The sequence below is a fragment of the Salmo salar genome, chromosome 07 (genome assembly GCF_965601325.2).
Source record: "Salmo salar chromosome 07, fSalSal1, whole genome shotgun sequence".
Lineage (NCBI taxonomy): Eukaryota > Metazoa > Chordata > Actinopteri > Salmoniformes > Salmonidae > Salmo > Salmo salar.
The window spans coordinates 52,787,099-52,801,945 of NC_138297.1; the positions used below are offsets into that span (position 1 = coordinate 52,787,099).

General features: G+C 44.2%; 1 protein-coding gene across 2 annotated transcripts in view; it reads right to left on the reverse strand.

Annotated features, from left to right (window-relative positions):
* Nucleotides 1–14,847, reverse strand: part of LOC106609494 (semaphorin-3C) — a 52,029-nt gene that overhangs the window by 23,726 nt on the left and 13,456 nt on the right. For both annotated transcript variants that reach the window (XM_014208368.3, XM_014208367.3), the window contains exon 2: nucleotides 13,273–13,447. In XM_014208368.3, the coding sequence (XP_014063843.2) occupies nucleotides 13,273–13,408 (136 nt within the window). In that variant the 5' untranslated portion in view covers nucleotides 13,409–13,447. The remainder of the gene's footprint in view (nucleotides 1–13,272; nucleotides 13,448–14,847) is intronic.

A 14,847-nucleotide genomic window follows, 5' to 3' on the forward strand; every position in this document is an offset into this window, starting at 1 on the left:
CGCATCCCAATCACTCGCCTTGATAAATATTGAAGCATGGGCTTAGTACACTCCCACCCCCTGATTCATGTACCCACTGAAGATGGAGTGGGTTTCTTTATAAACGTCTGACTTTAGACCTCTTGCCAAGTGTCGGTGCTCTTTGTGAGGACAATGCCACATCTCCTTGGGTTCAGTTCTGCATGACTACACTCCTTTAATACAATGTTGGTACATTCACACATACTGCGCCACTCACAACCTTTATCCTGGCAACTCAAAGCGTCAGTCTGGCTCTGGAGACGCTGACCCGCACGGGGACATTTCTTCCATCTCCATGGGGATATAGGCCTAGCCTACAGTACACAGTGTTTTGGGTGGTATATAGGCAGGTAAAGCAGAGGGGGCGGGTTGGGTATCGTGCCAGAGCATGGTCTCATGGTCATATGTAGGATGACTATTCTCCTATCAGCCTTTGGTATGACCTCCCCATCATTGATTTCTCACTCCATCTTCACTACGTAGGACACAAGGGTATAACACGAAGGACAGAGTAATCTTTCTCCTTGGCAGTGAGAGTGTGGTTCTCTAAGACTCTGCAGGGTGAGGTTACCCAGCACCAGCGTCAGAGCAGTCTTGGGTAATATCCCCTCCAGGAGTCTGAAACCGGAGACGCAAACCAACCTGTCCATCACGCTAGCTAGCGTTAGCCTTAATTAGCACCTGGCCTCTTCTTCAACCCCCCTTAGGGCCTCTCATGACCTTTCACTTAACCAGTCCTCCAGTTACTCCTTCACCCCGCCCGCAGGTACTAAATCAATGTATTTTTACTGTCAGTTCAGCTACAGACTACAGGCCCCATGAGACCAGAGGGAGTATCAATATTGGACTATAAAATGTGCCTTCTTGTATTATACTTATGCTAAAATGTTTATTCTATTCTACTGAGTCATTTACTTTACGTTCGTATTCTTATCTTGTATTATTTATTATTGTTGTTGCATTGTTAAGGAAACTGCAAGTAAGCATTTGGTTGGCCGGTGTATACTATGTGTATCCCATACATAGGACTAATAAAACTTGAAACTGTCGGGTGTAGGGGAGGTTTAATAGACAGTACTGGGCAGTGGTGTAAAGTACTTAAATAAAAATACTTTCAAGTCATTTTGGTATTTGTACTTGACCATTTTTGACGACTTTTACTTTACTACATTCCTAAAGAAAATAATGTACTTTTTTAATCCATACATTTTCCCTGACACCCGAAAGTACTCGTTACATTTTGAATGCTTATCAAGAGAACATCCCTGGTCATCCCTACTACCTCTGATCAGGCGGATTCACTAAACAAATGTTTTGTAGTGGTGGTGTGCCCCTGGCTAGCCGTAAATTTAAAGAAAAGGGTGCCGTGTGGATTACTTAATAAGGAATTTTAAATGATTTATACTTTTGATACTTAAGTACATTTGATCAATTACATTTACTTTTGATACTTAAGTATATTTAAAACGAAATACTTTTAGACTTTACTCAAGTAGTATTTAACTGGGTGACTTTCACGTGAGTCATTTTCTAATAACATATCTTTACTTTTACTCAAGTATGACAGTAGGGTAATTTTTCCACCACTGGTGAGGGTACAGAGAGTAGTAACTGGTAACAGACCTGCAGTTTCTTTTAACCTTCACTCAAAACCTATATGTTATGACCAAGATGTCAGAAAATGGTCTTGACCTCCAAAAGGCTAAAATAACTCACATTTTGTCATTGATCCCATCAATAAATGTCACGGCTGTCAAAAGGAGAGGACCAAGGTGCAGCGTGTGGGTAGTTCCACATTTTATTTACTCTCTTAAACTATGCAATACATCCAATAACTGAATAGACAAAACAAACCGTGACGCAGAGGAGAAACAAACACTACTCAAAAATAATTACCCACAAAACCCAGGAGAAAAAAATATATATACTTAAGCATGAACTCCAATTAGAGACAACAAGGACCAGCTGCCTCTAATTGGAGATCATCCCAAACAAACCAACATAAAAATGCCAAAACTAGAACCTAACATAGACATAGAATCAACCCCCCGTCACGCCCTGACCTACTCTACCATAGAAAATAACAACTTACCATGGTCAGGACGTGACAATAAAATACAAACATTTTCACTGGTATAATAAAAAATTATTCCAAAAGAGTCACTTTTTCCATTGTTATTGAATACAGTGCATTTGGAATGTATTCAGACCACTTGATTTTTTTTCACATCTTGTTACATTACAGCCTTATTATAAAATTGATTAAATTGTTTCCCCCTCCCCAATCTACACACAATACCCCATAATGTCAAAGCAAAAAGTTTTTTTAGAAATTTTTGAAAATGTACAAAAATAAATTGCCACATTTACAGAAGTATTCAGACCCTTTACTCAGTACTTTGTTGAAGCACCTTTGATAGGGATTACAGCCTAGAGTCTTCTTGGTATGACGCTACAAGCTTGGCACACTGGTTTTTGGGGAGTTTCTCCCATTCTTCTCTGCAGATCCTCTCAAGCTCTGTCAGGTTGGATGGAGAGCGTCGCTGCACAGCTATTGTCAAGTCTCTCCAGAGATGTTCGATCGGGTTCAAGTCCGGGCTTTGGCTGAACCACTCAAGGACATTCAGAGACTTGTCCCAAAGCCACTCCTGCGTTGTCTTGGCTGTGTGCTTAGGTTTGTTATCCTGTTGGAAGGTGAACCGTCGCCCCAGTCTGAGGTCGTGAGCGATCTGGAGCAGGTTTTCAATCAAGGATCTCTCTGTACTTTGCTCCGTTCATCTTTCCCCTCGATCCTGACTAGTCTCCCAGTCCCTGCAGCTGAAAAACATCCCCAAAAACATGCTTTTTTGGCAAACTCCAAGCGGACTGTCATGTGCCTTTTACTGAGGAGGGGCTTCCGTCTGGTCACACTAACATAAAGACCTGATTGGTGGAGTGCTGCAGAGATGTCCTTCTGGAAGGTTCTGTTCTCCCATTTCCACAGACAAACTCTGGAGCTCTGTCAAAGTGACCATCGGGTTCTTGGTCACCTCCCTGACCAAGGCCCTTCTCCCCCGATTGCTCAGTTTAGCTGGGCGGTCAGCTCTAGGAAGAGTCTTGGTGTTTCCAAACTTCTTCCATTTAAGAATGATGGAGGCCACTGTGTTCTTGGGGACCTTCAATGCTGCAGACATTTTTTGGTACCCTTCCCCAGATCTGAGTTTTACGGACAATTCCTTCGACCTCATGGCTTGGTGTTTGCTCTGACATGCACTGTCAACTGTGGGACCTTATATAGAAAGCTGTGTGCCTTTCCAAACCATGTCCAATCAATTGAATTTATTACAGGTGGACTCCAATCAAGTTGTAGATACATCAAGGATGATCAATGGAAACAGGATGCACCTGAGCTCAATTTCAAGTCTCATAGCAAAGGGTCTGAATACTTATGTAAATAAGGTATCCGTTTGCAAAAATTTCTAGAAACCAGTTTTCGCTTTGTCATTATGGGGTATTGTGTATAGATCCATGAGATGTTTCTATATTTTTTTTTATCCATGTTACAAAGAGGCTGTAACGTAACAAAATATAGAAGGGAAGGGGTCGGAATACTTTCCAAAAGAACTGTATGTAATAGTCTAGCTGTGTTAATTTAGCCTTTTCCATTTTATTATGTAAAGAACCATTGCCTTTTCTATGGAAACGCACTTAAGCTCAAAGCCAGTATGAGAATAGTTCTGTGTGCAAGATAAAATATTTAATGATACATCTGTAAATTCCCAAAGACCAACCGTCACCATTTCCATTTGACCTTGTGCATCTTCCAGAAAGATACCGTCTCTTCCATATTGATGGCCATTGATTACCTTTCAACATGGTGCACGGGATGAACACTAAAACATTCATCTGGGGCGGCAAGGTCAAAGACAGAAATGTCAAAACACAGAGACAGGAAGAGAAAGGAGGAGAAAAGAGAGACAAGGTATGACTGACAGAAGGCTTGTCAAACCCTATCCGCAAACATAGCAGCCGTAGGCTTTGCTGCAGCCTGTACCTGCTAACCTTCATTGGAGAATGTCCAGGTTCTAACTCAATCAATTAGCTCGGCTAGCAACAGGACACATGCCTGGAGACACAAACAACAACCACACAAAAAACGACCCCAGTCAGTTATTTGTACATCTAAACATCTCTCTGTCGACAGTAATGACAGGTCACTGGTTTGTATAGCCTTGAACTCCCTGGAGCATACCATCATGGCACTAGCGGTTCTGTGGCGGGGGGGGGTGGCAACGATGATGATTATGAACATGGTCTTTTGTGTCTGCTAATACCTGCAATGCAGTGAAGAAAACGATATGACAACAATAACGTCTAATGTAACTGGCCCCTCTAACAGTACAACTGGCCCCAGCTTGGCCCCCCCAGTTGAAATGGTCTAGAACCGCCACTAAATCACAGATTTGTGATTTGCAGATATGGGATGCTCTGTGAAATCATAAGCATTTTACTTTAATTCCATGCCCCTGAGCACTAATGCAGACACACTGGTCCACTTTTGCCCTGCGTCAGCCCTGCCTATAACCTTTGACTTCCTATTGACCCTGCTGACGACCATGCAGGCTGCGGTCTGTTTGACCTATCCAGGCCCCGTAATTGCAGAGGGGTCAGAGATAGAAGACAAAAGGTCAAACCCATAGAGAACACATTATCATGAGATCTGGGGCAAGTTAGGCGATTTATGATCAGGTTGAGGTTTAGGTTCGGCAGGGATAAAACCTTGAATATCAAACCCCTGGCTCGGACCTTCCCATTAAATTTAAAGTTTGAGACATTATCTTACAGGAGGTGAATGCTACATTGGCAAGGCTCTGCTGTTTATCTTCCAAATGAGTCCCTCACGTAGGAATTCGGAAAATGTTTACCTTGGCTACGTTTCAATTCCACTGAATTCACCTCTTGATTTTCCTCAGTAAAACGCTGAGGAGTCTTAGAGTTAAATCTGAAAGGGGTCAAACATTTTTCAGGATACCTGAAGTATTCCAAATATTCACTTAACAGCTCACAGCCTCAATTTGTTTTATTAAAAGGGACGTAAAAAAACTGTCAGTTTCCATGGTGATTCAGGGAAAAGTAGAAAGTAATCAAATGTGAAGAATTTGCATGCGCACACACCCACCATCCCACAATTAAATAAACATACTTCACAGTTGGACGACCTCCTGATAGTCATCCTTTATGAATAATGAGGGCTAGGAGGAGATTCTAATGACGCATGATAAAAGAAGGAACTCATCTCTGGAAGCTGGGGAACCAGAACATCCGTTCTATGGTGAAAGGCTGTGAGACAGGCGGCTGTGTGTGTGTGTGACGTCTGGTTCCGCTCAGGGTTTGGGAACAGGAGTAGCTCCCAGAGAGAGGGAACACTCACTACAAGAACACCATCTTAATCCATCTCCCACACGTCTCAAACTACAGCTACACGACCAAGGCTCTCTGCCAAGGTCTAGACAGGAGGATTCAAATAGACACCTGCTAAAACACACACATTTTTTTTACATCCAAATACTTATATATTTTCTTAAGCCTCATTTACACAGTGACACCCTGACCGCCAGCAGTGTTTTACCAGGACAGATGACATTAATGACACCTTAAATAAAGACCAGCACCCACCCTGAGCCACACGTACCCTGTCAGCAGCGACAGTGACCATGACTCGCAACACCCACTGCGTTAGTGTAGAATCCTCTTCACAAATCACCCAGAGAGAGAAACAAAACCCAAATCATCCTACCAGACCGTATACAGACAGCCTTAGATGTGTGATAAGTACCATATAGCCATAGCCCTGGACAGGCAACTCATTAACACGGCCTCCTAACAATTAGATCAGGGCTAAAACATTGTCGTATTGGCTTGTAAACTCACTGGTAGGTGCAGAACGCAGCCAACAAAAGGTTGTCAAATGTTTCACATGGGTCAAACGACAAAGTATCAATATGGCATGAGCCAGGGCCTTTCTGATGATCTAACGTTTTCTTCTATGCTCAGCAATTTGGCCAAATAAACTGAGATGAAATCCAGATACTGTATGTTTGAAAGTATATTTTGCAGGGTAAAAAGCAAAGAGAGAAAAGTGAATTCTGTTTCTGATTAATAGCATATCACCTATGTCACTGAATCGGGTTGAGAAAGGACAATGCTATATGACAACTGGACCAGACCCAGATTCATTTTCCACCTTAGTTGAAATTGAAACATTTCTCCATATAATCTATGGCAGGGATTTAAATAAACACAGATTATCGACATCGCAGTGCACTTGACTTGTACAGTCGTGGCCAAAAGTTGAGAATGACACAAATATACATTTTTCACAAAGTCTGCATGATGGCAATTTGCATATACTCCAGAATGTTATGAAGAGTGATCAGATGAATTGCAATTAATTGCAAAGTCCCTCTTTGACATGCAAAGGAACTGAATCCCCAAAAAACATTTCCACTGCATTTCAGCCCTGCAACAAAAGGACCATCTGACATGTCAGTGATTCTCTCATTAACACAGGTGTGAGTGTTGACGAGGACAAGGCTGGAGATCACTCTGTCATGCTGATTGAGTTTGAATAACAGACTGGAAGCTTCAAAAGGAGGGTGGTGCTTGGAATCATTGTTCTTCCTCCGTCAACCATGGTTACCTCCAAGGAAACACGTGTCGTCATCATTGCTTTGCACAAAAAGGGCTTCACAGGCAAGGATATTGCTGCCAGTAAGATTACACCTAAAATCAACCATTTATTGGATCATCAAGAACTTCAAGGAGAGCGGTTCAATCATTGTGAAGAAGGCTTCAGGGCACCCAAGAAAGTCCAGCAAGCGACAGGACCACCTCCTAAAGTTGATTCTGGAGTATATGCAAATTGCCATCATGCAGACTTTGTGAAAAATGTATATTTGTGTCATTCTCTAAAGTTGATCAGAGCACCACCAGTACAGAGCTAGCTCAGGAATGACAGCAGGCAGGTGTGAGTGCATCTGCATGCACAGTGAGGCGAAGACTTTGAGGATGGCCTGGTGTCAAGAAGGGCAGCAAAGAAGCCATTTCTCTCCAGGAAAAATATCAGGGACAGACTGATATTCTGCAAAAGGTACAGGAATTGGACTGCTGAGGACTGGGGTAAAGTCATTTTCTCTGATGAATCGCCTTTCTGATTGTTTGGGGCATCCGGAAAAAAAGCTTGCCCGGAGAAGACAAGGTGAGCACTACCATCAGTCCTGTGTCATGCCAACAGTAAAGCATCCTGAGACCATTCATGTGTGGGGTTGCTTCTCAGCCAAGGGAGTGGGCTCACTCACAATTCTGCCAAAGAACACAGCCATGAATAAAGAATGGCACAAACACATCCTCCGAGAAAAACTTCTCCCAACCATCCAGGAACAGTTTGGTGACGAACAATGCCTTTTCCAGCATGATGGAGCAACTTGCCATAAGGCAAAAGTGATAACTAAGTGGCTCGGGGAACAAAACATAGATATTTTGGGTCCATGGCCAGGAAACTCCCCAGACCTTAATCCCATTGAGAACTTGTGGTCAATCCTCAAGAGGCGGGTGGACAAACAAAAACCCACAAATTCTGACAAACTTCAAGCATTGATTATGCAAGAATGGGCTGCCATCAGTCAGGATGTGGCCCAGAAGTTAATTGACAGCCTAGGATTAGACCAAGTCCAGTCTAATCTACACCTCACCTGCTCAGAGAAAGATATAGGACGCCTCAATGTTAGTGGTTTATTATTCAGTCCTCAGTCCTGGGCTTTGTACCATTCTCACATTTGAATGATTCATGGGAAAATATGGCCCTTATCTTATCCGTGGTTGACAAAACACAGACTTCGGAGCGGTCCGCTATTCATTATTTTAACTTTCACTGAGACAGATGGAGTTTGTGTTTTGGAATATGTCAAATGAAAGGCGACGCTAGACTAAATATTGGGGAAAATAAAAGTGATTGAAAACAAATTTAAAAACAATCTCTTATCATTCATAATAATTTTTGCTACAAATTGAAACCCCTCATATATTTTCCAGCTTCACTGAAACGTATGGCCGTATTTGACTGTTTATTATATAGGGCTGCGTTCTGGGGCCTGCGTTTCTCAGTGTTTATTATTGTGTTTTGGTTGCCGTCCCATTTGCTTCTCCAAGACAAGATTAAGCAGTGTGAGGGAGCAGGAATGTCAGTGATGGCAACTACTCCTGGAGACGCGAGCTGACTCACTCAGCCACGTGAACTTGCCTTACCCTCGGCTAGAGTTTCAGGAGAGGCAAGAAAAGATGGGTAGCGAGAGGGGTAGCGAGAGAGAGAGGGGTAGCGAGAGAGAGAGAGAGAGAGAGAGAGACTGTGTACTGACAAGTCTCCTCCCAGAGTTTATTTTCTCTTTTTTGGTTTAGTCAGTTTAGGCTGTAATAATAAAGAGTCTTTACTCTAGGGAACTACAGTATATCTCGCCTCCAGTGCAGAACCTTTGACACACACCCTTACACTTGCTGCTGACTGGACCCCCCACCTGTTACCCTCTCTGGGCCCTGCACCTCACCTCTCCCCAACCTGGTACTGGAGAGAGCTCATGCACCCCAAATACTTCCCTCAGTGAGGACGTCCACACTGGAGTTTATTGGAGAGAAGAGCCCTCTCCCTGGGTCAGAGGAGTCTCAAACTCCCTACATCTGGATCTCTCCCAGGCAGAAGCTCCACTGAAGGCAGGGTGAAATATGGAGCCTGTCCGCCCCAACGAAAAAGGATTTCCAGCTCCACCAACATAGATCAGTTCAGCTCAACTCCCGTGCTTAACATCCCGGACAGAATAGCTTTAAAAATCACAGCATGGAAGCTAACCAACACCTGAAATCTTGGCTCACAATCAAATCTCCATTCCTTTATTTACCTTGAAATGTCCTTCCAGTCACTGCCAAATCCCCTTCGCTTCTGTTTTCACACTAATTCAATCCAATGAGTCCCATGGGAATGAAGCACAGCAAAGCACCTACATAGATCATCCTAAGTGACACACACACCTGACTTTTCAAATAAAAAAAATAAATCGAGCTACTACCGGTCCACCACAAAACCAGAGCTACCCAACCAAGAACCACTTTAGGAACTATTTGACTGATAATCGTTCCCTTTGACGTTACACTCAGATACAGTAGAACCAAACTAAAGCAGGAAATGGGGACAAATCATATCCACACATGGAAAAGGGATTAACCAATCACATGATCAGCAGCAGGGATAGATTCATTCCCTGCATGTTGACCGTGAATCCTGGAGGTCAGCCATTTTAACAGGGCAGGAGTGAATAGGCCTACCGTGGTTGTATGTAAAAGCCAGAGGTATTTCAGTGGTTTGGTCTGTTTGCAGTGAGCGAGCAGGCTTTTTCCAAGCCACCCGCAACGCTCCACACATCCCCTAGACAAGTCTATACAGCCTGGGTCCTGTCTGTGAGCAGCTCTGCTGAGTGGGGCGTTTCACTGACCGTCTGTCTGACAGCTGGGCTACAGCACTCGAGACAATCACAGAGAGAAGAAGAGAGGGAGAGGAGAGAGAAAGTCAGGGAAGGAAAGAAGGAGACAGTAGGAGAAAAGGGGCGGAAAGAGGATGAGAGCCAGTTAGAGGAAGAGAAAGGTGCTGGGAGTCAAGGAAAAAGATGACCACAGTATGTATGTATATATATATATCACAGCTTTTCCAAAGACAATGAGTCACAGTCACAACACCTCTTCACACTCAGATGCCGCACAGACACATGTGCAACAAAGACATAGCACAGCCACAGTGTTTCCTGCATTGGACTAAATAAATCAGCCTGGAGGTACTGAAAGATAATCAAACATACCCAGCAGTTGCTGTACAACATCAACACCAGTGTACAGTTACACCACTTATGAGGGGTAGGTGGTTCCTGAAAGCATGAGAAACAACCCCTCCAGCCTCCTCCCCAGTTCAGAGGGTTAATAATTCATCCAATCATCTGTGTCAAGGAAATTAAATAAAACAGAATCAAACCAAGAGGCTGTAACACTCACAGGGAAAGGAAACAGTGCCTCCACCCACTGGGTGTGTTTAAAGTTTAACCAGGACCAGGCTGAGCCAGGGCAGTCAGTCATGACACAGTACAATCTCACAGAGGTACGGCTCTGGCTCGCCGCAATGACATGGAATAGAACTGAAAAATGGAACCACGATCTCAGGGTCTCACAGGCCCAAACCAAGAACCTGACAATTTTTTTATTTATTTCACGTTTATTTAACCAGGTAGGCTAGTTGAGAACAAGTTCTCATTTGCAACTGCGACCTGGCCAAGATAAAGCGTAGCAATTCGACACATACAACAGAGTTACACATGGAATGAACAAAACATACAGTCAATAATACAGTAGAACAAAAGAAAACAAAAAGTCTATACAGTGAGTGCAAATGAGGTAAGTTAAGGCACTAAATAGGCCATGGTGGCGAAGTAATTACAATACAGCAATTAAACACTGGAATGGTAGATGTGCAGAAGATGAATGTGCAAGTAGAGATACTGGGGTGCAAAGGAGCAAGATAAATAAATGAATACAGTATGGGAATGAGGTAGGTAGATAGCCCATCTGTAAACAGCCCATCTATGTACAGGTGCAGTGATCTGTGAGCTGCTCTGACAGTTGGTGCTTAAAGCTAATGAGGGAGATATGAGTCTCGAGTTTCAGAGATTTCTGCAGTTCGTTCCAGTCATTGGCAGCAGAGAACTGGAAGGAAAGATGACCAAAGGAGGAATTGGCTTTGTTTGGGGGTGACCAGTGAGATATACCTGCTGTAGCAGGTATGCTACGAGTGGGTGCTGCTATGGTGACCAGTGAGCTGAGATAAGGCGGGGCTTTACCTAGCAGAGACTTGTAGATGACCTGGAGCCAGTGGGTTTGGCGACGAGTATGACGAGGGCCAACCAACGAGAGCGTACAGGTCGCAATGGTGGGTAGTGTATGGGGCTTTGGTGACAAAACGGATGGCACTGTGATAGACTGCATCCAGTTTGTTGAGTAGAGTGTTGGAGGCTATTTTATAGATGACATCACCGAAGTCGAGGATCGGTAGGAGGGTCAGTTTTACGAGGGCGTGTTTGGCAGCATGAGTGAATGATGCTTTGTTGCGATATAGGAAGCCGATTCTAGATTTCATTTTGGATTGAGATGCTTAATGTGAGTCTGGAAGGAGAGTTTACAGTCTAACCAGACACCTAGGTATTAGTAGTTGTTCACGTATTCTAAGTCAGAGCCGTCCAGACTAGTGATGCTGGACGAGCTGACAGGTGCGGGCAGCAATCGGTTGAAGAGCATGCATTTAGTTTTACCTGCGTTTAAGAGCAGTTGGAGGCCACAGAAGGAGAGTTGTATGGCATTGAAGCTCGTCTGGAGGTTAGTTAACACAGTGTCCAAAGAAGGGCCAGATGTATACAGAATGGTGTCATCTGCGTAGAGGTGGATCAGGGAATCACCCAAAGCAAGAGCGACATCGTTGATATATACAGAGAAAAGAGTCAGCCTGAGAATTGAACTCTCTGGTACCCCCATAGAGACTGCCAGAGGTCCGGACAACAGGCCCTCCGATTTGACACACTGAACTTTATCAGAGAAGTAGTTGGTAAACCAGGCGAGGCAATCATTTGAGAAACCAAGGCTGTTGAGTCTGCCAATAAGAATGTGGTGATTGACAGAGTCGAAAGCCTTGGCCAGGTTGATGAATACGGCTGCACAGTATTTTCTCTTATCGATGGCAGTTATGATGACGTTTAGGACCTTGAGCGTGGCTAAGGTGCACCCATGACCAGCTCTGAAACCAAATTGCATAGCGGAGAAGGTACGGTGGGATTCGAAATGGTCAGTAATCTGTTTGTTAACTTGGCTTTCGAAGACCTTAGAAAGACAGGGTAGGATAGATATATGTCTGTAGCAGTTTGGGTCTAGAGTGTCACCCCCTTTGAAGAGGCGGATGACCGCGGCAGCTTTCCAATCTTTGGGAATCTCAGACGATACGAGAGAGAGGTTGAACAGGCTAGTAATAGGGGTTGCAACAATTTCGGGAGAGATCATTTTAGAAAGACAGGGTCCAGATTGTCTAGCCCGGCTGATTTGTATGGGTCCAGATTTTGCAGCTCTTTCAGAACATCAGCTATCTGGATTTGGGTGAAGGAGAAATGGTGGGGGCTTTGGCAGGTTGCTGTGGAGGGTGCCGGGCAGTTGACCGGGGTAGGGGTAGCCAGGTGGAAAGCATGGCCAGCCGTAGAGAAATGCTTATTGAAATTCTCAATTATAGTGGATTTAAAAAAATACAAAAAAATACAAAAAAATAAATAAAATAAAAAAATCGGTGGTAACAGTGTTTCCTAGCCTCAGAGCAGTGGGCAGCTGGGAGGAGGTGCTCTTATTCTCCATCGACTTTAGTGTCCCAGAACCTTTTTGAGTTAGTACTACAGGATGCAAATTTGTGTTTGAAAAAGCTAGCCTTAGCTTTTCTAACTGCCTGTGTATATTTGTTCCTAACTTCCCTGAAAAGTTGCATATCACTGGGGCTATTCGATGCTAATGCCGAACGCCACAGGATGTTGTGCTGGTCAAGGGCAGACAGGTCTGGAGTGAACCAAGGACTATATCTATTCCTAGTTCAATTTTTTTTTTTGGAGTGGGGCATGCTTATTTAAGATGGTGAGGAAGGCACTTTTAAAGAATATCCAGGCATCATCTACTGACGGGATGAGGTCAATGTCATTCCAGGATACCCCGGCAATACCCCGACAATGTTAAGTCCCACAGGGACTAAGCAGCATCGGTACTATAAAGGTTAGAGCCGCCCTCCCACTATCTGGCACAGAACACTGATTAAATGTCAAACACAAACATCTAAGGGAATGTCTGAGATGGCCTCATCTCAGACATTGCAGAGAAGGTAATTATATAGTATTTTCTTGTTAGTTCAAAATGACGAAGATGATTGTACATCCTGTGGATGGGCATCAATCTGTTATTGACCATATGTTACCCATTAACACCATAAACTAATAGCTTCATTGTGTTCTGTAAGCTCATCACAGCTGTGGTGAAACACAGCAGACCAGGATGAGACTAAGCCTGAGGTAATGCTTTACTGGTGTTCTGGAGAAGGTTAGATGGAGGACATGTCTGTCCGATGCTTAGGGATTCACTGTTGGAGTAAACAGGACATTTCTTTACCTTCGAAGGAGAGGAAGACTCTTGGCAGTGGCTGGAGGAAGCTGGAGACACAAGTGAGGAGGAGAGAGAGAGCCAGGAGGGTAGGTCCAACTCCTATCCAGGGCGGGGTCTTCACGACCCCCTCCAGCGACCTCATGGCAGCAGGGCCTCAGGAATCACACCTAGTCCAAACGACCTGAGGGAGGAGGAGAGAGGTACATCACTGGTCAGACTACAGTACCACAGATACGGCAGGGATGCTCAAATCCAGTCCGAGGGCTACAGCACTGCTGATTTTCTTCTCTTCCCGGTTGTTAATAGATCCCAGTAATTGATTGATTCACTCATCTGGTTTCCCAGGTCTGAAACAATTCCTGATTAGAAAGGTAGGATGAAAATGGAGGGCTGCAGCACTGCTAGTTAACTATTCCTGTCCTATGGCGTCTACTTCCTGTTAAAGGAGAGAGAGAGTGTCACATGACAGTTAAATCCATCAGTTACCATGTCCTTTAACATGGCTCACTGTTATGGATGAGATTCATCTACACAAAAGAGCTGAAGGAGAATCTCCTCTCTGCCTTCACTCGGCTTCCATTACTGGACAAGAGGAGCTCCATTATTGATAAAGACTGGTAATACCTGAGGACTTTCTCCTGTAGAGAGATTATCTTACTGCTAACCAAAGACTGAGCTTCTCACTGCCTCTGAAAAACTGAGCAGGCTCTTCTGCCCATGGCCACGCCACTCAATGTATTGTGCACAAAGGATCCATTTTGGTTTAATAGAAAATAAAATAAAAATGGGGGAAACAAAATGTACCCACACAAAGGCAGATCTATATTCTCATGGCTTATAGATGAGGGTGAGATATCTATGAAACTTTCAGTTTGGTATGCAGCTGATGGAAAGTTTGAGGTACTGGGATCAGATGAACCATATGTCACCCAGCTGAAATGTAACCTGCATGATGGGCTTGGGTCGTCGTGTGAAGAGTTAGAACGCATATGGAAAAGTGCAGAAGGGCTAAGATCTTTGGCAGCATGGCTTCCTAAACCGGCCCTGGCCCTAGCCCCAGCCCTCCCGATCCCAGCCCACCCTAGCTGGGGTGAGTTCCCGGAGAGAGAAGCCCTTACGCCGGACTGGAGATGTCAGCCTCACAGCTGCTTAAACCATCACTGGAGACCGGAGCCTCTACTGCTGCTGAGTGCCAAGAGTCATTACTGTGAGATAAGACACAGGCCTGCCATGACACACCACCTCACCAGACACATACAACTGGAACTTCTCTCCTGCTTTAAATCTACCACTGTATAACCTGTCCGGTGATATCATGGAGATCCCTACAAATATGACTGGCACCTAACTAGTACAACTGACCTGCCTAACCTCCTAAGGCATGTCTAGCAGTGCTCCATGTACACAATCAAGCTCCACATTGATAAACATAACAGCCTTATAAGGAGCAATGCTACACATTCTGGTGTACAAAGCCATGTGGATCGCCATAAACATTCATTTGTCTGGCGAGACTAGTCAGTTCAGAAATATTTCTGCTTGTCGAAGCCTTGCCAGGAATCCTGGAGATGACAATTAAAT